The following is a 26,231-nucleotide window of genomic DNA, read 5'->3' as shown; positions in this document are numbered from 1 at the left end:
GTAGGCCGCCCCCCTCTCTCTCTCTCTCTCTCTCTCTCTCTCTCTCTCTCTCTCCTGGTAGGCGCCTCTCTCTCTCTCTCTCCTGGTAGGCCGCCCCCCCCTCTCTCTCTCTCTCTCTCCTGGTAGGCCGCCCCTCTCTCTCTCTCCTGGTAGGCCGCCCCCCCCTCTCTCTCTCTCTCTCTCTCTCTCTCTCTCTCCTCTCTCTCTCCTGGTAGGCCGCCCCCCCCCTCTCTCTCTCTCTCTCTCCTGGTAGGCGCCCTCTCTCTCTCTGGCTCTCTCTCCTGGTAGGCCGCCCCCCTCTCTCTCTCCTGTAGGCCGCCCCCCTCTCTCTCTCCTGGTAGGCCGCCCCTCTCTCTCTCTCCTGGTAGGCCGCCCCCCCCCCCTCTCTCTCTCTCTCCTGGTAGGCCGCCCCCCTCTCTCTCTCTCTCTCCTGGTAGGCCGCCTCTCTCTCTCTCCTGGTAGGCCGCCCCCCCTCTCTCTCTCTCTCTCTGGTAGGCGCCCCTCTCTCTCTCTCTCTCTCTCTCTCTCTCTCTCTGGTAGGCCGCCCTCTCTCTCTCTCTCTCTCCTGGTAGGCCGCCCCTCTCTCTCTCTCCTGGTAGGCCGCCCCTCTCTCTCTCTCTCTCTCTCTCTCTCCTGGTAGGGCGCCCCTCTCTCTCTCTCTCCTGGTAGGCCGCCCCCCTCTCTCTCTCTCCTGCTAGGCCGCCCCTCTCTCTCTCTCCTGGTAGGCCGCCCCTCTCTCTCTCTCTCCTGGTAGGCCGCCCCTCTCTCTCTCCTGGTAGGCCGCCCCCTCTCTCTCTCTCTCCTGTGGTAGGCCCCCCCCCTCTCTCTCCTGGTAGCCCCCCCCCCCTCTCTCTCCTGGTAGGCCCCCCCTCTCTCTCCTGGTAGGCCCCCCCCTCTCTCTCCTGGTAGGCCGCCCCTCTCTCTCTCTCTCCTGGTAGGCCGCCCCTCTCTCTCTCTCTCCTGGTAGGCCGCCCCTCTCTCTCTCTCTCCTGGTAGGCCGCCCCCCTCTCTCTCTCTCCTGGTAGGCCGCCCCCCTCTCTCTCTCTCCTGGTAGGCCGCCCCCCTCTCTCTCTCTCCTGGTAGGCCGCCCCCTCTCTCTCTCTCTCCTGGTAGGCCGCCCCCCTCTCTCTCTCTCTCCTGGTAGGCCGCCCCCCTCTCTCTCTCTCTCCTGGTAGGCCGCCCCTCTCTCTCTCTCCTGGTAGGCCGCCCTTCTCTCTCTCTCCTGGTAGGCCGCCCCCCCCTCTCTCTCTCTCTCTCTCTCTCTCCTGGTAGGCCGCCCCCCCCTCTCTCTCTCTCTCTCTCTCTCTCTCCCTGGTAGGCCGCCCCCCCCTCTCTCTCTCCTGGTAGGCCGCCCCCCCTCTCTCTCTCCTGGTAGGCCGCCCCCCCCCTCTCTCTCCTGGTAGGCCGCCCCCCTCTCTCTCTCCTGGTAGGCCGCCCCCCCCCTCTCTCCTGGTAGGCCGCCCCCCCTCTCTCTCTCCTGGTAGGCCGCCCCCCTCTCTCTCTCTCCTAGTAGGCCGTCCCCCTCTCTCTCTCTCCTGGTATGCCGCCCCCCCCTCTCTCTCTCCTGGTAGGCCGCCCCCCCCTCTCTCTCTCTCTCTCTCCTGGTAGGCCGCCCCTCACTCTCTCTCTCCTGATAGGCCGCCCCTCACTCTCTCTCTCCTGATAGGCCGCCCCTCACTCTCTCTCCTGGTAGGCCGCCCCTCACTCTCTCTCTCTCTCTCCTGGTAGGCCGCCCCTCACTCTCTCTCTCTCTCCTGGTAGGCCGCCCCTCACTCTCTCTCTCTCTCTCCTGGTAGGCCGCCTCTCAATCTCCTGGTAGGCCGCCCCTCACTCTCTCTCTCAATCTCCTGGTAGGCCGCCCCTCACTCTCTCTCTCTCTCTCTCTCTCTCTCTCTCTCTCTCTCTCTCAAAATCTCCTCGTAGGCCGTCCAACTCTCTCCTCTCCCCCCCGGTAGGTTGCCTCTCTTTCCATGTCCTGGTATGCCGCCTCTCCATCGCCTGCTAGGCCGTCTCTCTCTCTCTCTCCATCGCCTGCTAGGCCGTCTCTCTCGCTCTCTCTCTCCATCGCCTGCTAGGCCGTCTCTCTCTCTCTCTATCGCCTGCTAGGCCGTCTCTCTCTCTCTCCATCGCCTGCTAGGCCGTCTCTCTCTCTCTCTCCATCGCCTGCTAGGCCGTCTCTCTCTCTCTCTCTCTCTTCTCCATCGCCTGCTAGGCCGTCTCTCTCTCTCTCTCTCTCCATCGCCTGCTAGGCCGTCTCTCTCTCTCTCCATCGCCTGCTAGGCCGTCTCTCTCTCTCTCCATCGCCTGCTAGGCCGTCTCTCTCTCTATCGCCTGCTAGGCCGTCTCTCTCCATCTCCTGCTAGGCCGTCTCTCTCTCTCTCTCTCTCTCTCTCTCTCCATCGCCTGCTAGGCCGTCTCTCTCCATCGCCTGCTAGGCCGTCTCTCTCCCTGGTAGGCAGTTTCTTCATCTCCCAGCAGGCCTCTCCATCTCCTGGTAGGCCCGCCCCTCTCTCTCTCTCTCCTGGTAGGCCGCCCCTCTCTTTCTCTCTCTCTCTCTCTCTCTCCTGGTAGGCCGCCCCCCCTCTCTCTCTCTCCTGGTAGGCCGCCCCTCTCTCTCTCTCTCTCTCTCCTGGTAGGCCCTCTCTCCCTCTCTCCTGGTAGGCCCTCTCTCTCTCTCTCTCTCTCAAAATCTCCTCGTAGGCCGTCCAACTGTCTCTCTCTCTCTTCTCCCCCCCCCCGGTAGGTTGCCTCTCTTTCCATCTCCTGGTATGCCGCCTCTCTCTCTCCATCGCCTTCTAGGCCATCTCTCTCTCTCTCCATCGCCTGCTAGGCTGTCTCTCTCTCCATCGCCTGCTAGGCCGTCTCTCTCTCCATCGCCTGCTAGGCCGTCTTTCTCTCTCTCCATCGCCTGCTAGGCCGTCTCTCTCTCTCTCCATCACCTGCTAGGCCGTCTCTCTCTCTCTCTCTCTCCATCGCCTGCTAGGCCGTCTCTCTCTCCATCGCCTGCTAGGCCGTCTTTCTCTCTCTCCATCGCCTGCTAGGCCGTCTCTCTCTCTCCATCGCCTGCTAGGCCATCTCTCTCTCTCTCTCTCCATCGCCTGCTAGGCCGTCTCTCTCCATCGCCTGCTAGGCCGTCTCTCTCTCTCTCTCTCTCTCTCTCCATCGCCTGCTAGGCCGTCTCACTCTCTCTCCATCGCCTGCTAGGCCGTCTCTCTCTCTCTCCATCGCCTGCTAGGCCGTCTCTCTCTCTCTCCATCGCCTGCTAGGCCGTCTCTCTCTCCATCGCCTGCTAGGCCGTCTCTCTCCATCGCCTGCTAGGCCGTCTCTCTCTCTCTCTCTCTCTCTCTCTCTCCATCGCCTGCTAGGCCGTCTCTCTCTCTCTCCATCGCCTGCTAGGCCGTCTCTCTCTCTCTCCATCGCCTGCTAGGCCGTCTCTCTCTCTCTCTCCATCGCCTGCTAGGCCGTCTCTCTCTCTCTCTCTCTCTCTCTCCATCGCCTGCTAGGCCGTCTCTCTCTCTCTCCATCGCCTGCTAGGCCGTCTCTCTCTCTCTCTCCATCGCCTGCTAGGCCGTCTCTCTCTCTCTCTCTCTCTCCATCGCCTGCTAGGCCGTCTCTCTCTCTCTCTCTCTCCATCGCCTGCTAGGCCGTCTCTCTCGCTCTCTCTCTCCATCGCCTGCTAGGCCGTCTCTCTCTCTCTCTCCATCGCCTGCTAGGCCGTCTCTCTCGCTCTCTCTCTCTCCATCGCCTGCTAGGCCGTCTCTCTCTCTATCGCCTGCTAGGCCGTCTCTCTCTCTCTCTCTCTCTCTCTCCATCGCCTGCTAGGCCGTCTCTCTCTCCATCGCCTGCTAGGCCGTCTCTCTCTCTCTCCATCGCCTGCTAGGCCGTCTCTCTCTCTCCATCGCCTGCTAGGCCGTCTCTCTCTCTCTCTCCATCGCCTGCTAGGCCGTCTCTCTCTCTCTCTCTCTCCATCGCCTGCTAGGGCCGTCTCTCTCTCTCTCTCTCCATCGCCTGCTAGGCCGTCTCTCTCTCTCCATCGCCTGCTAGGCCGTCTCTCTCTCTCTCTCCATCGCCTGCTAGGCCGTCTCTCTCTCTCTCCATCGCCTGCTAGGCCGTCTCTCTCTCTCTCTCTCTCTCTCTCCATCGCCTGCTAGGCCGTCTCTCTCTCTCTCCATCGCCTGCTAGGCCGTCTCTCTCTCCATCTCCTGCTAGGCCGTCTCTCTCTCTCTCTCTCTCTCTCTCTCTCTCTCTCCATCGCCTGCTAGGCCGTCTCTCTCTCTCTCCATCGCCTGCTAGGCCGTCTCTCTCTCTCTCCATCGCCTGCTAGGCCATCTCTCTCTCTCCATCGCCTGCTAGGCCGTCTCTCTCTCCATCGCCTGCTAGGCCGTCTCTCTCCATCGCCTGCTAGGCCCTCTCTCTCTCTCTCTCTCTCTCTCTCTCTCTCCATCGCCTGCTAGGCCGTCTCTCTCTCTCTCTCTCCATCGCCTGCTAGGCCGTCTCTCTCTCTCCATCGCCTGCTAGGCTGTCTCTCTCTCTCCATCGCCTGCTAGGCCGTCGCTCTCTCTCTCTCCATCGCCTGCTAGGCCGTCGCTCTCTCTCTCCATTGCCTGCTAGGCCGTCTCTCTCTCTCTCTCTCTACCGCCTGCTAGGCCGTCTCTCTCTCTCTCCATCGCCTGCTAGGCCGTCTCTCTCTCTCCCTCTCTCTCCATCGCCTGCTAGGCCGTCTCTCTCTCTCCCTCTCTCTCCATAGCCTGCTAGGCCGTCTCTCTCTCTCTCTCCATCGCCTGCTAGGCCGTCTCTCTCTCTCTCTCCATCGCCTGCTAGGCCGTCTCTCTCTCTCTCTCTCTCTCTCCATCGCCTGCTAGGCCGTCTCTCTCTCTCTCTCCCTCTCTCTCTCTCTCTCCATCGCCTGCTAGGCCGTCTCTCTCTCTCTCTCTCTCTCTCTCTCTCTCTCTCCATCGCCTGCTAGGCCGTCTCTCTCTCTCTCTCTCTCTCTCTCTCTCCATCGCCTGCTAGGCCGTCTCTCTCTCTCTCTCTCTCTCTCTCCATCGCCTGCTAGGCCGTCTCTCTCTCTCTCTCCATCGCCTGCTAGGCCGTCTCTCTCTCTCTCTCTCCATCGCCTGCTAGGCCGTCTCTCTCTCTCTCTCTTCTCTCTCTCCATCGCCTGCTAGGCCGTCTCTCTCTCTCTCCATCGCCTGCTAGGCCGTCTCTCTCTCTCTCCGCCTGCTAGGCCGTCTCTCTCTCTCTCCGCCTGCTAGGCCGTCCCTCTCTCGCCTGCTAGGCCCGTCCCTCTCTCACCTGCTAGGCCGTCCCTCTCTCTCACCTGCTAGGCCGTCCCTCTCTCTCACCTGCTAGGCCGTCCCTCTCTCTCACCTGCCAGGCCGTCCCTCTCTCTCACCTGCTAGGCCGTCCTCTCTCTCACCTGCTAGGCCGTCCCCTCTCTCTCTCCCCCCCCCCCCCCCCCCCCGGTAGGTTGCCTCTCTTTCCATCGCCTGGTGTGCCGTCTGTCTCTCTCTCCATCGCCTGCTAGGCCGTCTCTGTCTCTCTCTCTCCATCGCCTGCTAGGCAGTCTCTCTCTCTCTCTCTCTCTCCATCGCCTGCTAGGCCGTCTCTCTCTCTCCATTGCCTGCTAGGCCGTCTCTCTCTCTCTCCATCGCCTGCTAGGCCGTCTCTCTCTCTCTCTCTCCATCGCCTGCTAGGCCGTCTCTCCTCTCTCTCCATCGCCTGCTAGGCCGTCTCTCCCTCTCTCTCCATCACCTGCTAGGCCGTCTCTCCCTCTCTCTCCATCGCCTGCTAGGCCGTCTCTCCCTCTCTCTCCATCGCCTGCTAGGCCGTCTCTCCCTCTCTCTCCATCGCCTGCTAGGCCTCCTCTCCATCGCCTGCTAGGCCGCCTGTCTCTCTCTATCACTCTGCTGGTAGGCTGCCTTTCCCACTCTCCTGGTAGGCTGCCTCTCTCCTGTTAGGCCAAGTCTCTCTCCCCCACTTTGCTGGTTGGGCACTTCTCACTCTCATGGTAGGCCGCCTCTCTCTTACTCTCCTGGCAGGCAGTATTTCTCACACTCTCCTTGTTGACCCCCTGCCTCTCTCCCTCCCAGTAGGCCGCCTCCCTTCTCGCCATGCTGCTGGTGGCCCACTTCATTCTCTCTCCTGGAATGCCTTTCTCTTTCTCTCTCTCTCTCTCTCTCTCTCTCTCTCTCTCTCTCTCTCTCTCTCTCTCTCTCTCTCTCTCTCTCTCTCTCTCTCTCTCCTGGCTGCCTTGCCCTCTCTGTCGACTCCCCCTGTTGGCCTGCACTTCTGTCTTCCTCTCTCTGGGCCGCACCTCTCTCTGTCCTGTTCATTCGGCCTCTTTCTCACCCACTGTTTCTTCTGCAAACCTAAAGAATCTATTATGTGAACAGTCCTATGTCTAACCGCAATATAGGAAGGCAGTCTGGAGTTTAACTACAGAAAGTGACTGTAATTTTTGGATCTGTGTGTTTGGATGCTCAAATTTAGCGAGAATACATGTTTTGCAGGAATAATTAAATATGGGCACACAGCGGTCAGAATAATAAACACGTATATTACAATCAAGAGGTAATAATAGTACTCTGATGGATGTAACAGATGAACTGGAACATTTTTCCATCCAGTCACACCCTAACCTGTAACTGCGCTCACTCCGTGACATCCCCATTCATTCTTACCATAACCTACTTATATTGACTGTGTGACGGCACTGCATTCTCTGTAACATCATCAAAGTCCAATCACACACTAACCTACATGATTGTGCTGCGCTCATTCGGTGACGCCACCGTCCAATCACAGTCAAAGATTTGATGATGATTCAAGTTTTATTCTTTGCTTGCTGTACAGTAATTCACTATCTCCACTCGTGAGAATATATCTCTGCAGACCACGCCTGTGACCCATTCTCTCTCACACCAGTGATCGTCCCCACATTATCTTAAATAATAAGATTTTACTTACCAATAAATCTATTTCTCATAGTCCGTAGTGGATGCTGGGGACTCCGTCAGGACCATGGGGAGTAGCGGCTCCGCAGGAGACAGGGCACAAAAGCAAGCTTTTAGGATCACATGGTGTGTACTGGCTCCTCCCCCTATGACCCTCCTCCAAGCCTCAGTTAGGTACTGTGCCCGGACGAGCGTACACAATAAGGAAGGATCTTGAATCCCGGGTAAGACTCATACCAGCCACACCAATCACACCGTACAACTTGTGATTTGAACCCAGTTAACAGTATGATAACAATGAAGTAGCCTCTAAAAAAGATGGCTCACAACAATAATAACCCGATTTTTTTTGTAACAATAACTATGTACAAGTAATGCAGACAATCCGCACTTGGGATGGGCGCCCAGCATCCACTACGGACTATGAGAAATAGATTTATCGGTAAGTAAAATCTTATTTTCTCTAACGTCCTAGTGGATGCTGGGGACTCCGTCAGGACCATGGGGATTATACCAAAGCTCCCAAACGGGCGGGAGAGTGCGGATGACTCTGCAGCACCGAATGAGAGAACTCCAGGTCCTCCTCAGCCAGGGTATCAAATTTGTAGAATTTAGCAAACGTGTTTGCCCCTGACCAAGTAGCTGCTCGGCAAAGTTGTAAAGCCGAGACCCCTCGGGCAGCCGCCCAAGATGAGCCCACCTTCCTTGTGGAATGGGCATTTACAGATTTTGGCTGTGGCAGGCCTGCCACAGAATGTGCAAGCTGAATTGTACTACAAATCCAACGAGCAATAGTCTGCTTAGAAGCAGGAGCACCCAGCTTTTTGGGTGCCTACAATATAAACAGCAAGTCAGACTTTCTGACTCCAGCCGTCCTGGAATTATATATATATATATATATATATATATATATATATATATATATATATATATATATATATATATATATATATATATATATATATAATATATTTTCAGGGCCCTGACAACGTCTAGCAACTTGGAGTCTTCCAAGTCCCTAGTAGCCGCAGGCACCACAATAGGTTGTTTCAGGTGAAACGCTGACACCACCTTAGGAAGAAACTGGGGACGAGTCCGCAGTTCTGCCCTGTCCGAATGGAAAATCAAATATGGGCTTTTGTAAGACAAAGCCGCCAATTTTGACAATCGCCTGGCCGAGGCCAGGGCCAACAGCATGGTCACTTTCCATGTGAGATATTTCAAATCCACAGATTTGAGTGGTTCAAACCAATATGATTTGAGGAATCCCAACACTACGTTGAGATCCCACGGTGCCACTGGAGGCACACAAGGGCTGTATATGCAATACTCCCTTGACAAACGTCTGGACTTCAGGAACTGAAGCCAATTCTTTCTGGAAGAAAATCTATAGGGCCGAAACTTGAACCTTAATGGACCCCAATTTGAGGCTCCTAGACACTCCTGTTTGCAGGAAGTGCAGAAATCGACCTAGTTGAAATTTTTTCGTGGGGCCTTCCTGGCCTCACCCACGCAACATATTTTTACCACATGTGGTGATAACGTTGTGCGGTCACTTCCTTCCTGGCTTTGACCAGGGTAGGTATGACCTCTTCCGGAATGCCTTTTTCCTTAGGATCCGGCGTTCAACCGCCATGCCGTCAAACGCAGTCGCGGTAAGTCTTGGAACAGACAAGGTCCCTGCTGGAGCAGGTCCTTTCTTAAAGGCCGATGCCACGGTTCCTCTTGGAACAGACATGGTACTTGCTGAAAGCAAATCCCTTCTTAGCTCCCGAGGCCATTAGTCCTCTGTGAGCATCTCTTGAAGTTCCGGGTACCAAGTCCCTCTTGGCCAATCCGGAGCCACGAGTATAGTTCTTACTCCTCTATGTCTTATAATTCTCAATACCTTGGTTATGAGAAGCAGAGGAGGGAACACATACACCGACTGTTACACCCACGGTGTTACCAGGACGTCCACAGCTATCGCCTGAAGGTCTCGTGACCTGGCGCAATACCTGTCCCATTTTTTGTTCGGGCGGGACGCCATCATGTCCACCTTTGGTCTTTCCCAACGGTTCACAATCATGCGGAAAACTTCCCGATGAAGTTCCCACTCTCCCGGGTGGAGGTCGTGCCTGCTGCGGAAGTCTGCTTCCCAGTCGTCCACTCCCGGAATGAACACTGCTGACAGTGCTATCACATGATTTTCCGCCTAGCGAAAAATCCTTGCAGTTTTGCCACTGCCCTCCTGCTTCTTGTGCCGCCCTTTCTGTTTACGTGGGCGACTGCCGTGATGTTATCCCACTGGATCAATACCGGCTGACCTTGAAGCAGAGGTCTTGCTAAGCTTAGAGCATTATAAATTTGCTCTTAGCTCCAGTATATTTATGTGGAGAGAATTCTCCAGACTTGATCACACTCCTTGTGTGACTGCTCCCCAGCCTCTCAGGCTGGCCTCCGTGGTCACGAGCATCCAATCCTGAATGCCGAATCTGCGGCCCTCTAGAAGATGAGCACTCTGTAATCACCACAGGAGAGACACCCTTGTCCTTGGATATAGGGTTATCCGCTGATGCATCTGAAGATGCGATCCGGACCATTTGTCCAGCAGATCCCACTGAAGAGTTCTTGCGTGAAATCTGCCGAATGGAAGCGCTTCGTAATAAGCCACCATTTTTTACCAGGACTCTTGTGCAATGATGCACTGACACTTTTCCTGGTTTTAGGAGGATCCCGATTAGCTCGGATAACTCCCTGGCTTTCTCCTCTGGGAGAAACACCTTTTCCTGGACTGTGTCCAGAATCATCCCTAGGACCAGCAGACGTGTCGTCGGAACAACTGCGGTTTTGGAATATTTAGAATCCACCCGTGCTGTCGTAGAACTACTTGAGATAGTGCTACTCCGACCTCCAACTGTTCTCTGGACCTTGTTCTTATCAGGAGGTCGTCCATTTTCTTTGAAGACGAATCCTCCTTTCGGTCATTACCTTGGTAAGGACCCGGGTTGCCTTGGACAATCCAACGGCATCGTCTTGAAACTGATAGTGACAGTTCTGTACCACGAACCTGAGGTACCCTTGGTGAGAAAAGGCAAATTTTGGGACATGGAGGTAAGCATTCCTGATGTCCCGGGACACCATATAGTCCCCTTGTTCTTTGCTATCACTGCTCTGAGTGACTCCATCTGGATTTGAACCCTTGTAAGTGTTCAAATTTTTCAGATTTAGAATAGGTCTCACCTAGCCTTCAGTACCACCATATAGTGTGGAGTAATACCCCTTTCCTTGTTGTCGGAGGGGTAATTTTATTATCACCTGCTGGGAATACAGCTTGTGAATTGTTTTCAATACTGCCTCCCTGTCGGAGGGAGACATTGGTACAGCAGACTACAGGAACCTGCGAGGGGGGAAACCTCTCGACATTCCAATCTGTACCCCTTGGATACTACTTGTAGGATCCAGGGGTCCTGTACGGTCCCAGCGTCATGCTGAGAACTTGGTAGAAGCGGTGGAGGGCTTCTGTTCCTGGGAATGGGCTGCCTGCTGCAGTCTTCTTCCCTTTCCTCTATCCCTGGGCAGATATGACTCTTATAGGGACGAAAGGACTGAGGCTGAAAAGACGGTGTCTTTTTCTGCAGAGATGTGACTTAGGGTAAAAAACGGTGGATTTTCCAGCAGTTGCCCTGGCCACCAGGTCCCATGGACCGACCCCAAATAACTCCTCCCCTTTATACGGCAATACATCTTTGTGCCGTTTGGAATCTGCATCACCTGACCACTGTCGTGTCCATAAACATCTTCTTGCAGATATGGACATCGCATTTACTCTTGATGCCAGAGTGCAAATATCCCTCTGCGCATCTCGCATATATAGAAATGCATCCTTTAAATGCTCTATAGTCAATAAAATACTGTCCCTGTCAAAGGTATCAATATTTTTAGTCAGGGAATCCGACCAAGCCACCTCAGCTCTGCACATCCAGGCTGAGGCGATCGCTGGTCGCAGTATAACACCAGCATGTGTGTGTATACTTTTTAGGATATTTTTCAGCCTCCTATCAGCTGGCTCCTTAAGTACGGCCCTATCCGTAGATGGTACCGCCACTTGTTCTGATAAGCGTGTGAGCGCCTTATCCACCCTGAGGGGTGTTTCCCACCGCGCCTTAACTTCTGGCGGGAAAGGGTATACCGCCAATAATTTTCTATCGGGGGAAACCCACGCGTCATCACACACTTCATTTAATTTATCTGATTCAGGAAAAACTACAGGTAGTTTTTTCACCTCACACATAATACCCTTTTTTGTGGTACTTGGAGTATCAGAAATATGTAACACCTCCTTCATTGCCCTTAACGTGTGGCCCTAAAATAAAATACGTTTGTTTCTTCACCGTCGACACTGAAATCAGTGTCCGTGTCTGGGTCTGTGTCGACCGACTGAGGTAAATGGGCATTTTACAGCCCCTGACGGTGTTTGAGACGCCTGGACAGATACTAATTTGTTCGCCGGCCCGCTCATGTCGTCAACCGGCTTGCAGCGTGTTGACATTGTCACGTAATTTCCATAAATAAGCCATCCATTCCGGTGTCGACTCCCTAGAGAGTGACATCACCATTACAGGCAATTTGCTCCGCCTCCTCACCAATATTTTCCTCATACATGTCGACACACACGTACCGACATACAGCACACACATAGGGAATGCTCTGATAGAGGACAGGACCCACTAGCCCTTTGGGGAGACAGAGGGAGAGTTTGCCAGCACACACCAAAACGCTATAATTATCCAGGGACAACCTTTATATAAGTGTTCCTCCCTTATAGCATTTCAATATATATACATATCGCCAAATCAGTGCCCCCCCCTCTGTTTTAACCCTGTTTCTGTAGTGCAGTGCAGGGGAGAGCATGGGAGCCTTCCCACCAGCCTTTCTGTGAGGGAAAATGGCGCTGTGTGCTGAGGAGAATAGGCCCCGCCCCCTTTTCGGCGGGCTTCTTCTCCGGAGTTTTAGATATCTGGCAGAGGTTAAATACATCCATATAGCCTCAAGGGCTATATGTGATGTATTTTTCGCCATACAGGTATTATACATTGCTGCCCAGGGCGCCCCCCCCCAGCGCCCTGCACCCTCCGTGACCGCTGTGTGAAGTGTGCTGACAACAATGGCGCACAGCTGCAGTGCTGTGCGCTACCTGATGAAGACTGAGAGTCTTCTGCCGCCTGGTTCCGGACCTCTTCATCTTCAGCGTCTGCAAGGGGGGTCGGCGGCGCGGCTCCGGGACGAACCCCAGGGCGAGCCCTGTGTTCCGACTCCCTCTGGAGCTATGTCCAGTAGCCTAAGAATCCAATCCATCCTGCACGCAGGTGAGTTGAAAATCTCTCCCCTAAGTCCCTCGATGCAGTGAGCCTGTTGCCAGCAGGACTCACTGAAAATAAAGAACCTAAAAACTTTTTCTAAGTAACTCTTTAAGAGAGCCACCTAGATTGCACCCTTCTCGGCCGGGCACAAAAACCTAACTGAGGCTTGGAGGAGGGTCATAGGGGGAGGAGCCAGTACACACCATGTGATCCTAAAAGCTTGCTTTTGTGCCCTGTCTCCTGCGGAGCCGCTATTCCCCATGGTCCTGACGGAGTCCCCAGCATCCACTAGGACGTTAGAGAAAAACCATTAAATCGCTGTAAATAACAATAAATAGTGGGGCCTTAATGGCTTTCTGTATGACTGCTTGGGTTTTACGTGACCACTAATTACTCGCCCGTCGCGAGATGAATATATAATGTCTCCAGCACATTACTGTACAGAACCAGAGTGGTTAATGAGAAATGTTTCATGCACTTTTATTTCTTCAGCCTTTACACTCTGTGCCGTGGTAAATCTATGTAGCGTCTCTCTATGTCCCACCGTATCGGGTGTCCGCCTTGATGTGTGTCTATATCTAATGACAGGGTCTCTCCCTCAGGTGTCCTACACCTTGTTCCACGACACACGGTTGTTTGAAATCTTCAAAATTCCTCAGAGAGAATTCAGAAACTTCTTCAGGGCCCTAGAAAATGGCTACCGGGATATTCCATGTGAGTATGTGGAGGGTGTCCCGCAGTGGCGGTTCTGTGAATGGGTCCGGCTTACAGGAGGAGATCAGAACGTTCATGATTTATTGGGGGGGAAGCCTCCATTAGTTATAACCACAAACTGTGTGTCCGTACATTCTTTGGCCTCTGGGTGAATGAGTTTCGATGTCATAGAAACCGCTGATATGTTGAAATGTTTTCCAGACCACAATCGTGTCCACGCTACGGATGTCCTTCATGCCGTTTGGTATCTGACAACCAGGCCGGTTCCTGGGTTCCAGGAGCTGTCCAGCGATGAAGCAGGTAAAGTGTCCACTCAACTTGGCCTTTGTTTTATATGCCGAGTGACGCCATTTCTGCATTGAAGGGAATTTGCAGATCGTGTTGTTTTTACTAATAAAGTTTCCTTGGGACATCTTTGTCTACAAACCTTTTGAGTGTAGATCTGTGAATTCCCACAAAAAGCAATGTAGTGAATAATAGGGCCTGCTAGTATTTAGCAGTGGCTGCTTCTGACCGGGACGTGTTCTCCTGACCATTGTTGGTTGTGAGACGATAGTGATTGCGGTCTTGTGTCCGGTGCATCACAGATACCGCCCTGGTATTGCGGCTCCTGTCTGGTGGAGGGGAGTTTCCTCTGTACTAGACTAGGTAACTCTTAGGTTTGAGGGCAACTTTGACAAGAAAAACATATATAACAGATTCCTGAGCATCTTGGTTCTTGTACCAGGAAGAGGTGGTGATGCATGTGGGTGGTCTACCCCCTAGGGAATCCGTACAGGCCAGTTGATCAACCTTGTGGGTCCCCCCGCTTTGAGCCCCTACCGATACTTGCTTATCGCCGGATGAGGTCATTGTCCGATTTAAGCTTCTTGCCAGAATTTTAGGTTCCGAGCACCCGGTTTAGTGGTCATAAGAATGTCCAGTTAACTGTCTCTGTGCGGAAGGTTTTGTGCTACGTAAATTACCGTCTGTTTGGATGGGAATACAGACCGCGAAGACGACTCCTGGTGCCAGTGGCCCGTGGCTGCCAATGGTCAAGTATTACACCGGAGAGCTGCAGAACAGACTGTTCTAAAGATCTGCTAGCTAGGCGTAGAGCCCCTACAGCAGGGCTGGCCAAACCAGTCCTCGAGATCTACCAACAGTTCGCATTTTCCAGACCACCTAGCTGGTGCACAGGTGTAGTCATTACTAATTAAGATGTGCTGCATTCATTCCAAACTGACAATACTACAGAACTCCAGGAGACCTGGAAAACATGAACTGTTGGTAGATCTCGAGGACCGGTTTGGCCAGCCCTGTCCTATAGGGTTAACCCAGGTGGTCCCTCTGTGACACCTGTCCTCGGCCCCTGTTATATGAGCCTCTGGTATTTGGTTTCTGGTTAATTGATTGATAAGTAAATGCTGATCATTCCTCCTCTCCTGCCAAGAGCCGGCTGGCCTGCCGTCAGTTCCCTCCGCTCAGCGTGAGTGTATCCTCTTGCTGAAGTCAGCAGGCTCTGGCGGTGCATTAGGATAATATTTCTTTACATAATTAGGAAATTAAAACATCTCAAGCTAAAAATATACCGGGCAAACCATTTTTACTTGATTGCAGCATCTCGGGGGTTTGGTGACGAGAAAGCTGCAGCCGGGTTTATTGATTCACAGACCCTGACGGCATCATTATTCATCTCTATCAGAAGAGAGATGCCCCAGGTCCAGAGTGGACTCCCCAGCAACCCGCGTTGACTGTGGGTTACAGGAATCTCACGGGTCACTTGCAGCTTTTTAATACAGTGATTTATCTTTCCAGTTTTGATCTGAGGCATTAGATCTAGGTCTAACGTCAGGAGTTGTACTTGGTGAGCAGCTGGGTGTGCCTGATGATAGAAACACGTGGATAAAAAGCACAGGGAATTTGGACCAGATAAAGGAATGTGGTGCCCCCACACCTTGGTACATATCCACTGTGGGGGGGCAACTGGGTGTGGTTTGGCACAATGGGGGGTCGCTACATTTGTGGCGCTGCGAGACAAATACATTATACTTTTTAATAACGTCGACCGCATATAATATTGGCAATTTCATTGGTAGAGCTCCCCACAAGTTAGTTGCCCTGGTACAACCACAAACATCAATCTGTGCCCTGGCTGGAGTCTGCTTCTACCCTGTGTCCGTGTGCCATTGATGTGCCGCCCTAAGTGGTAATGCCCAAGGCTACCTCTTCAAGCATGGCACAGACCAATGTAAATTCGGGCGCAGTTTGTGCACTAAGGCGAATGGTTACACAGCGTAAATGGATCTGGTTTCTTTGGAGCACTTCACCTTTTACACGTTAGTGCATATTCCTTATGTTTTACTTATTAAATCCTTGACAATACAATGAAAAAAGGAGACTCCTTAGTGTCCACCCCTCCCACACACTGCAGTTACCTGTGTTGTGTCCGGTTCCGGGATGAATGGTCGACCATGTTATGGTCGACAGTCATTAGGTCGACCACTATTGGTCGACAGTCATTAGGTCGACCACTATTGGTCGACATTGACATGGTCGACATGGACGAAACATGGAAAGGTCGACATGAGTTTTCTTTACTTTTTTTGGTGTCGTTTTTTGTGTAAAGTGACTGGGAACCCCAATTAGTGCACCGCGTCCCCTCGCATGGCTCGCTTCGCTCGCCATGCTTCGGGCATGGTGCCTTCGCTTCGCTCGGCACAGATTACCGTTCCAATCGTAGTCCACGTGGATCGTAAAGTATGGAAAAGTTTCCCAAAAGAAAAAAAAGTTACTCATGTCGACCTTTTCACGTGTCGACCATGTGTCCATGTCGACCATGTCAATGTCGACCAATAGTGGTCGACCTAATGACTGTCGACCATGTGAATGGATACCGTTCTGTCCTGCCCAACATTCGGCTGTCTGTGCAGCGCCATCTACCAGGTGGAAGTTGGGAGTGCGCCTACTCCCCAGGAATAAGTGACAGTGATACAGCATCTCTAAAATTGCTGACAGATTGCAGAAGTGGGATTACGCTGTATCTCTCAGTGCATCAAAACAGATTATAAATTACATTGTAATATATATCTACAGGAAGAAAGAAAAAAGATGTGGATGGAACTTGCTGAATCGTAAATTAATTCCCACCGGTGAACATAAATAAAGCAGGAATAATGACACTAAGAGCAGGGCCAGCATTGAAGGCCTTTGGTAAAGTTATGCTCTGGGGCCCCTACCCACCTATTCACGGGAATAAATAAAAAAAATAACTCGCCCATCCTGTGGGTCTCTCCATTTGCATCCATACAGTGAATGCCGTCAGCACTCTGCTGGATAGCTCCAAACGTCCACCAATGAGCATGCTGACAGCCAATCGCTGTCTTGGTGGAGGCAAGCAGAGAATTCTGCATCTGATTGGCGGATCACTCCATCCATCAATCAGCAAGCTGACAGCCATTTGCTGTCTGGCTACAGGCCGATGGCAGGCAGAGAATTCTGCACTGCGATTGGTGGATAGCGCCAGCAATCCACCAATCACCGTACTGACAGCTATTCACTGTCTTCTGCAGGCTGGGAAGCAGGTAGAGAATGCAGCCTGGCTGCTCTGATAGGGTATAATTCAGAATCTGAGCAGCCGCCTGGATGTGTATTGAGGCTCAGAGTCCCAGCGGCTGCGTACAAAGACCTTTGCAACACCTGCGCAGCGAGACTCTGTCACATAATCGCTCCGCTGTGCAAAAATTGTGTTTGCGTCCCCCACTGACAGGACAACGTGCATAACACCGTGTGTAACCATTGCAGGCTCTGTATGGCTGCTGCAGCACGCGTCTGGTTCTGACAAGTCCCTGAACCATCGGTATATATAATGTACTACAGGACTACAGTTCCTTTAGTTCCTCGTCTGGTCTACTTGCGTAGATTGCTTTTCCCAGGTTCCTACATTTTTATTAAAAGTCTGGGATTTATAAATCTTGCACTCTCTCTCAGCTAACTTAATGTTGTTCTGAAGTTGTAACCGGCGGGTGTAATGGTTAGCATTACTACCTCACAGCGCTGAGGTTTTGTGTTTGAGTCCCACCATGGCCCTAACTTTGTGGAGTTTGTATGTTCTTCCTATGCTTGTGTGGGTTTCCTCCCACAGTCCAAAAATAGCGAGGGTTACAAGGCCAGGAAGTCTGCGTGGTAACACCCAGACACTGGACTCTCCCCTCGTAAAAAAACATGGGCGACACACCCCGTTTCCTGGAACGCAGGCCTCCGCCCACCCCCTGAACACCGCTGTCAACCAGGCATCGGAAGGGGGAAACTGCGGATGACAACGCAAGGCACATTTATTTTAAAAAGGTGTACAGAGCCATAACTAGAAATGCAGGTGCCCGGTGATGGAAGGAAATCTGATGCCTCTATTGTAACCAAACTGACTTAAAATATTTATTCCCTGCATTCCCCTCACATTTGCACCCTAATTACAGCCTGAAAGGTGGGATCCTAAAAATCGAGGCAAGTGACTCGCTTATTATAGTTCCTAATTATAACATCGTTGCATATCATTCCCATTGTGAGAGGTTCATTTCCATTTTCTTATAAGACTTTTCAGCTGCATTGTAAGTGACAGTTGGGCCCATAGCGCTGTGACAGACCAGTAACATGCCGGGGGAATGTCCGTCCTCTGAGTATACCTGCGGGTCACTCCGCTCAGCCTCCTGCCCACCTACACATGTACATGAAGATCTCCGCCTTAGGCCCGGCCCTGGCTTCCCACCAGGGATGGTTGGGTGCCGCCGGCTCTGCCCGGAGAGATGGATGCAGCTGAAAGTGCTGCTCTGGCAGACGGAGCTGTGGTTCAGCTGTAAAATAAAGAAATAAATGCACATAGCATAATGCAGCAGTAGAGCGGCCAGCGCTCAGCACATTACACAGCGCTGTCTGTCTGCCAGCCACATTAGTGCTGAGAGGAAAGTTTCCTGCATTCATCACTGGATAAATATAGATGGATGAATAGTAATCCCATATTGGGCTCAGATACGTGCAAAATAGGAAATTCAGAGAACTTTGTGAGATGGAGCGTGTTAAGGCCACAGTGCTCCGCAGCCCCGCACAGTGGGGGATATAGGGATGTATAAGTATCGGGGACCTGTACGGTACCACAGTGCTCTGCAGCCCTGGACAGTGGGGGATATAGGGATGTATAAGTATCGGGGACCTGTACGGTACCACAGTGCTCTGCAGCCCTGGACAGTGGGGGATATAGGGATGTATAAGTATCGGGGACCTGTACAGTACCACAGTGCTCCGCAGCTCCGGACAGTGGGGGATATAGGGATGTATAAGTATCTGGGACCTGTACGGTACCACAGTGCTCTGCAGCCCTGGACAGTGGGGGACATAGGGATGTATAAGTTTCGGGGACCTGTACAGTACCACAGTGCTCCGCAGCTCCGGACAGTGGGGGATATAGGGATGTATAAGTATCAGGACCTGTACGGTACCACAGTGCTCTGCAGCCCTGGACAGTGGGGGATATAGGGATTCTAAGTATCGGGGACCTGTACGGTACCACAGTGCTCTGCAGCCCTGGACAGTGGGGGACATAGGAATTATACGTATCGGGGACCTGTACAGTACCACAGTGCTCTGCAGCCCTGGACAGTGGGGGATATAGGGATGTATAAGTATCGGGATCTGTACGGTACCACAGTGCTCTGCAGCCCTGGACAGTGGGGGATATAGGGATTATAAGTATCGGGGACCTGTACGGTACCACAGTGCTCTGCAGCCCTGGACAGTGGGGGATATAGGGATGTATAAGTATCGGGGACCTGTACGGTACCACAGTGCTCTGCAGCCCTGGACAGTGGGGGATATAGGGACGTATAAGTATCGGGGACCTGTACGGTACCACAGTGCTCCGCAGCTCCGGACAGTGGGGGATATAGGGATGTATAAGTATCAGGACCTGTACAGTACCACAGTGCTCCGCAGCTCCGGACAGTGGGGGATATAGGGATGTATAAGTATCAGGGACCTGTACGGTACCACAGTGCTCCGCAGCTCCGGACAGTGGGGGACATAGGGATTATAAGTATCGGGGACCTGTACGGTACCACAGTGCACTGCAGCCCTGGACAGTGGGGGATATAGGGATTATAAGTATCGGGGACCTTTACAGTACCACAGTGCTCCGCAGCTCCGGACAGTGGGGGATATAGGGATGTATAAGTATCGGGACCTGTACAGTACCACAGTGCTCCGCAGCTCCGGACAGTGGGGGATATAGGGATGTATAAGTATCTGGGACCTGTACGGTACCACAGTGCTCTGCAGCCCTGGACAGTGGGGGACATAGGGATGTATAAGTATCAGGGACCTGTACAGTACCACAGTGCTCTGCAGCCCTGGACAGTGGGGGACATAGGGATGTATAAGTATCGGGGACCTGTACGGTACCACAGTGCTCTGCAGCCCTGGACAGTGGGGGATATAGGGATGTATAAGTATCAGGACCGGTACAGTACCACAGTGCTCTGCAGCTCCGGACAGTGGGGGATATAGGGATGTATAAGTATCAGGACCTGTACAGTACCACAGTGCTCTGCAGCTCCGGACAGTGGGGGATATAGGGATTATAAGTATCGGGGACCTGTACGGTACCACAGTGCTCTGCAGCCCTGGACAGTGGGGAATATAGGGATGTATAAGTATCGGGGACCTGTACGGTACCACAGTGCTCCGCAGCTCCGGACAGTGGGGGATATAGGGATGTATAAGTATCGGGGACCTGTACAGTACCACAGTGCTCCGCAGCTCCGGACAGTGGGGGATATAGGGATGTATAAGTATCTGGGACCTGTACGGTACCACAGTGCTCTGCAGCCCTGGACAGTGGGGGACATAGGGATGTATAAGTTTCGGGGACCTGTACAGTACCACAGTGCTCTGCAGCCCTGGACAGTGGGGGATATAGGGATTCTAAGTATCGGGGGCCTGTACAGTACCACAGTGCTCCACAGCTCCGGACAGTGGGGGATATAGGGATGTATAAGTATCAGGACCTGCACAGTACCACAGTGCTCTGCAGCCCTGGACAGTGGGGGATATAGGGATTCTAAGTATCGGGGGCCTGTACGGTACCACAGTGCTCCGCAGCTCCGGACAGTGGGGGACATAGGGATTATAAGTATCGGGGACCTGTACGGTACCACAGTGCTCTGCAGCCCTGGACAGTGGGGGATATAGGGATTCTATATATCGGGGACCTGTACGGTACCACAGTGCTCCGCAGCTCCGGACAGTGGGGGATATAGGGATGTATAAGTATCGGGGACCTGTACGGTACCACAGTGCTCTGCATCCCTGGACAGTGGGGGACATAGGGATTATAAGTATCGGGGACCTGTACGGTACCACAGTGCTCCGCAGCTCCGGACAGTGGGGGACATAGGAATTATAAGTATCGGGGACCTGTACAGCACCACAGTGCTCTGCTGCTCCGGACAGTGGGGGACATAGGGATGTATAAGTATCTGGGACCTGTACGGTACCACAGTGCTCTGCAGCCCTGGACAGTGGGGGACATAGGGATGTATAAGTTTCGGGGACCTGTACAGTACCACAGTGCTCCGCAGCTCCGGACAGTGGGGGATATAGGGATGTATAAGTATCAGGACCTGTACGGTACCACAGTGCTCTGCAGCCCTGGACAGTGGGGGATATAGGGATTCTAAGTATCGGGGACCTGTACGGTACCACAGTGCTCTGCAGCCCTGGACAGTGGGGGACATAGGAATTATACGTATCGGGGACCTGTACAGTACCACAGTGCTCTGCAGCCCTGGACAGTGGGGGATATAGGGATGTATAAGTATCGGGGACCTGTACGGTACCACAGTGCTCTGCAGCCCTGGACAGTGGGGGATATAGGGATGTATAAGTATCGGGGACCTGTACGGTACCACAGTGCTCCACTGCTCCGGACAGTGGGGGATATAGGGATGTATAAGTATCGGGATCTGTACGGTACCACAGTGCTCTGCAGCCCTGGACAGTGGGGGATATAGGGATTATAAGTATCGGGGACCTGTACGGTACCACAGTGCTCTGCAGCCCTGGACAGTGGGGGATATAGGGATGTATAAGTATCGGGGACCTGTACGGTACCACAGTGCTCTGCAGCCCTGGACAGTGGGGGATATAGGGACGTATAAGTATCGGGGACCTGTACGGTACCACAGTGCTCCGCAGCTCCGGACAGTGGGGGATATAGGGATGTATAAGTATCAGGACCTGTACAGTACCACAGTGCTCCGCAGCTCCGGACAGTGGGGGATATAGGGATGTATAAGTATCAGGGACCTGTACGGTACCACAGTGCTCCGCAGCTCCGGACAGTGGGGGACATAGGGATTATAAGTATCGGGGACCTGTACGGTACCACAGTGCACTGCAGCCCTGGACAGTGGGGGATATAGGGATTATAAGTATCGGGGACCTTTACAGTACCACAGTGCTCCGCAGCTCCGGACAGTGGGGGATATAGGGATGTATAAGTATCGGGACCTGTACAGTACCACAGTGCTCCGCAGCTCCGGACAGTGGGGGATATAGGGATGTATAAGTATCTGGGACCTGTACGGTACCACAGTGCTCTGCAGCCCTGGACAGTGGGGGACATAGGGATGTATAAGTATCGGGGACCTGTACAGTACCACAGTGCTCTGCAGCCCTGGACAGTGGGGGACATAGGGATGTATAAGTATCGGGGACCTGTACGGTACCACAGTGCTCTGCAGCCCTGGACAGTGGGGGATATAGGGATGTATAAGTATCAGGACCTGTACAGTACCACAGTGCTCTGCAGCTCCGGACAGTGGGGGATATAGGGATGTATAAGTATCAGGACCTGTACAGTACCACAGTGCTCTGCAGCTCCGGACAGTGGGGGATATAGGGATGTATAAGTATCAGGACCTGTACGGTACCACAGTGCTCTGCAGCCCTGGACAGTGGGGGACATAGGGATTATAAGTATCGGGGACCTGTACGGTACCACAGTGCTCTGCAGCCCTGGACAGTGGGGAATATAGGGATGTATAAGTATCGGGGACCTGTACGGTACCACAGTGCTCCGCAGCTCCGGACAGTGGGGGATATAGGGATGTATAAGTATCGGGGACCTGTACAGTACCACAGTGCTCCGCAGCTCCGGACAGTGGGGGATATAGGGATGTATAAGTATCTGGGACCTGTACGGTACCACAGTGCTCTGCAGCCCTGGACAGTGGGGGACATAGGGATGTATAAGTTTCGGGGACCTGTACAGTACCACAGTGCTCTGCAGCCCTGGACAGTGGGGGATATAGGGATTCTAAGTATCGGGGGCCTGTACAGTACCACAGTGCTCCACAGCTCCGGACAGTGGGGGATATAGGGATGTATAAGTATCAGGACCTGCACAGTACCACAGTGCTCTGCAGCCCTGGACAGTGGGGGATATAGGGATTCTAAGTATCGGGGGCCTGTACGGTACCACAGTGCTCCACAGCTCCGGACAGTGGGGGATATAGGGATGTATAAGTATCGGGGACCTGTACGGTACCACAGTGCTCTGCAGCCCTGGACAGTGGGGGATATAGGGATTCTATATATCGGGGACCTGTACGGTACCACAGTGCTCCGCAGCTTCGGACAGTGGGGGACATAGGGATTATAAGTATCGGGGACCTGTACGGTACCACAGTGCTCTGCAGCCCTGGACAGTGGGGGATATAGGGATTCTATATATCGGGGACCTGTACGGTACCACAGTGCTCCGCAGCTCCGGACAGTGGGGGATATAGGGATGTATAAGTATCGGGGACCTGTACGGTACCACAGTGCTCTGCATCCCTGGACAGTGGGGGACATAGGGATTATAAGTATCGGGGACCTGTACGGTACCACAGTGCTCCGCAGCTCCGGACAGTGGGGGACATAGGAATTATAAGTATCGGGGACCTGTACAGCACCACAGTGCTCTGCTGCTCCGGACAGTGGGGGACATAGGGATGTATAAGTATCAGGACCTGTACGGTACCACAGTGCTCCACAGCTCCGGACAGTGGGGGATATAGGGATGTATAAGTGTCAGGACCTGTACGGTACCACAGTGCTCTGCAGCCCAGGACAGTGGGGGACATAGGGATTATAAGTATCAGGACCTGTACGGTACCACAGTGCTCCGCAGCCCTGGACAGTGGGGAACATAGGGATGTAGAAGTATTGGGGACCTGTACAGTACCACAGTGCTCTGCAGCCCTGGACAGTGGGGGACATAGGGATTATAAGTATCGGGGACCTGTACGGTACCACAGTGCTCTGCAGCTCCGGACAGTGGGGGACATAGGGATTATAAGTATCAGGACCTGTACAGTACCACAGTGCTCCGCAGCTCCGGACAGTGGGGGATATAGGGATGTATAAGTATCGGGGACCTGTACGGTACCACAGTGCTCTGCAGCCCTGGACAGTGGGGGATATAGGGATTATAAGTATCAGGACCTGTACGGTACCACAGTGCTCCGCAGCCCTGGACAGTGGGGGATATAGGGATGTATAAGTATCGGGGACCTGTACGGTACCACAGTGCTCTGCAGCCCTGGACAGTGGGGGATATAGGGATTATAAGTATCAGGACCTGTACGGTACCACAGTGCTCCGCAGCCCTGGACAGTGGGGGATATAGGGATGTATAAGTATCGGGGACCTGTACGGTACCACAGTGCTCTGCAGCCCTGGACAGTGGGGGACATAGGGATTATAAGTATCAGGACCTGTACGGTACCACAGTGCTCTGCAGCCCTGGACAGTGGGGGACATAGGGATGTATAAGTATCGGGGACCTGTACAGTACCACAGTGCTCTGCAGCCCCGGACAGTGGGGGACATAGGGATGTATAAGTATCGGGGACCTGTATGGTACCACAGTGCTCCGCAGCTCCGGAACGTGGGGGATATAGGGATGTATAAGTATCAGGACCTGTACGGTACCAGAGTGCTCTGCAGCCCTGGACAGTGGGGGACATAGGGATGTATAAGTATCGGGGACCTGTACAGTACCACAGTGCTCTGCAGCCCCGGACAGTGGGGGACATAGGGATGTATAAGTATCGGGGACCTGTATGGTACCACAGTGCTCCGCAGCTCCGGAACGTGGGGGATATAGGGATGTATAAGTATCAGGACCTGTACGGTACCACAGTGCTCTGCAGCCCTGGACAGTGGGGGATATAGGGATGTATAAGTATCGGGGACCTGTACGGTTCCACAGCTCCGGACAGTGGGGGACATAGGGATGTATAAGTATCGGGGACCTGTACGGTACCACAGTGCTCCGCAGCTCCGGACAGTGGGGGATATAGGGATGTATAAGTATCAGGACAAGATGGAAATGAAAATAAGAGCTTACATTCTAATGGAATTACTGAGGTACTTTTACTGCAGAGGCTTCTACTATTTATACTTTCGGAATTTGAATGTTCTTTAACAAAAATCGCATAGAAATATTTTAAAGCCTTACAACTGTTTAGAATGTATGATTTTTGTACACATATCACAATACTGTTTTCCTGTAAGGTCTGATGTAACACGAAGTAGCTGTATGATGAATTTGTGATGCCTCTTTCTGGAAGAACTTCTTGTGATTTCCTTATGGCCAATTCCCCCTATAGAGAGAATGGCGCTCGGCGGGAATGTGATCCTTCTGATATGCGTTGCCTCTTCTTGCCGCTGTTCTCACCCTGTATCCTCCCCGTTCCAGATTCAGACAACGTGATGGGTCCTGCACACGTTTACCTGTCCTCTAAGAGCTGCCCCATCACAGACGCCAACTACGGGAACCTTGCGGCTAACATCCCCGCACTGGAGCTGATGGCGCTGTACGTGGCGGCTGCTATGCACGATTACGACCACCCGGGTCGCACGAATGCCTTTCTCGTGGCCACAAATGCACCACAGGTGAGTGTGCCGCTGCTACTGTACTGTATGGATGTCTCCAGTCGTGCACACATAATAGTGAAATCACATGTAACGTGTTCATCTGCACGCGACTGGTATGTGAGGTTAGTTCCTACGTGTTCATGTTGACACTGTGACCATGTCGGAATTCAGAACATATCGACACTGAATGTCGACCTTTCATCATTCTACTGATCTTGCTGCTATATAAACAGATTGTTTTCTAGTAGACTACATTTGCCAAGGTGACGGGAAGTGTTACCGCCTGTACATGGTAGAACAAGAAGCTTTCCCTTTAGCGCCCATTTACCCACTGTGTCCGCAGAGAGACCCCATTGCGCCAGAGGCGGACGTCATTCCAACGTTACTTATTCTCTCTGTAGGCTGTAGAATAATACAGTTTGCGGATTGTTGTGTAAGAGCGTTTCTTGCTGCGTCAAATTGTAACCCTCATCATTTTTCCAAGTACACGCCATACTGTCGGCCGGGCCGCACATTCAGCATCCCGTCAGTTCTGTAGTTTATTTGTCATTTGCACAATTTGTGTCATCTGTGTGCTGATAAGGATAACACTTTATGTTGTCATGCTGAAATTTTTTTTCTCTGACGTCCTAGTGGATGCTGGGAACTCCGAAAGGACCATGGGGAATAGCGGCTCCGCAGGAGACTGGGCACAACTAAATAAAGCTTTTAGGTCACCTGGTGTGCCCTGGCTCCTCCCACTATGACCCTCCTCCAAGCCTCAGTTAGATTTTGTGCCCGGCCGAGGTTGGATGCACACTAGGGGCTCTCCTGAGCTTCTAAAAAGAAAGTATATAATTAGGTTTTTTATTTTACAGTGAGACCTGCTGGCAACAGGCTCACTGCAGCGAGGGACTAAGGGGAGAAGAAGCGAACCTACCTGCTTGCAGCTAGCTTGGGCTTCTTAGGCTACTGGACACCATTAGCTCCAGAGGGATCGACCGCATGGAACTGGCCTTGGTGTTCGGTCCCGGAGCCGCGCCGCCGTCCCCCTTACAGAGCCAGAAGCAAGAAGAGGTCCGGAAAATCGGCGGCAGAAGACATCAGTCTTCACCAAGGTAGCGCACAGCACTGCAGCTGTGCGCCATTGCTCCTCATACACACTTCACACTCCGGTCACTGAGGGTGCAGGGCGCTAGGGGGGGGCGCCCTGAGCAGCAATAAAAACACCTTGGCTGGCAAAAATACCACAATATATAGCCCCAGAGGCTATATATGTGATAAA

At 52.9% G+C, this 26,231-nt stretch overlaps 1 protein-coding gene across 1 annotated transcript in view; it reads left to right on the top strand.

Annotated features, from left to right (window-relative positions):
* PDE3B (phosphodiesterase 3B) overlaps positions 1–26,231 on the top strand; it is a 199,914-nt gene that overhangs the window by 151,180 nt on the left and 22,503 nt on the right. Inside the window, exons 10-12 of the mRNA XM_063946478.1 lie at positions 12,901–13,012; positions 13,214–13,312; positions 24,789–24,985. Of these exons, the coding sequence (XP_063802548.1) occupies positions 12,901–13,012; positions 13,214–13,312; positions 24,789–24,985 (408 nt within the window). The remainder of the gene's footprint in view (positions 1–12,900; positions 13,013–13,213; positions 13,313–24,788; positions 24,986–26,231) is intronic.

This window comes from Pseudophryne corroboree, chromosome 11 (genome assembly GCF_028390025.1).
Source record: "Pseudophryne corroboree isolate aPseCor3 chromosome 11, aPseCor3.hap2, whole genome shotgun sequence".
Classification (NCBI taxonomy): Eukaryota; Metazoa; Chordata; class Amphibia; order Anura; family Myobatrachidae; genus Pseudophryne; species Pseudophryne corroboree.
Note: the sequence above shows the minus strand (reverse complement) of the source record. Positions and strands in the feature narration are given on the sequence as shown.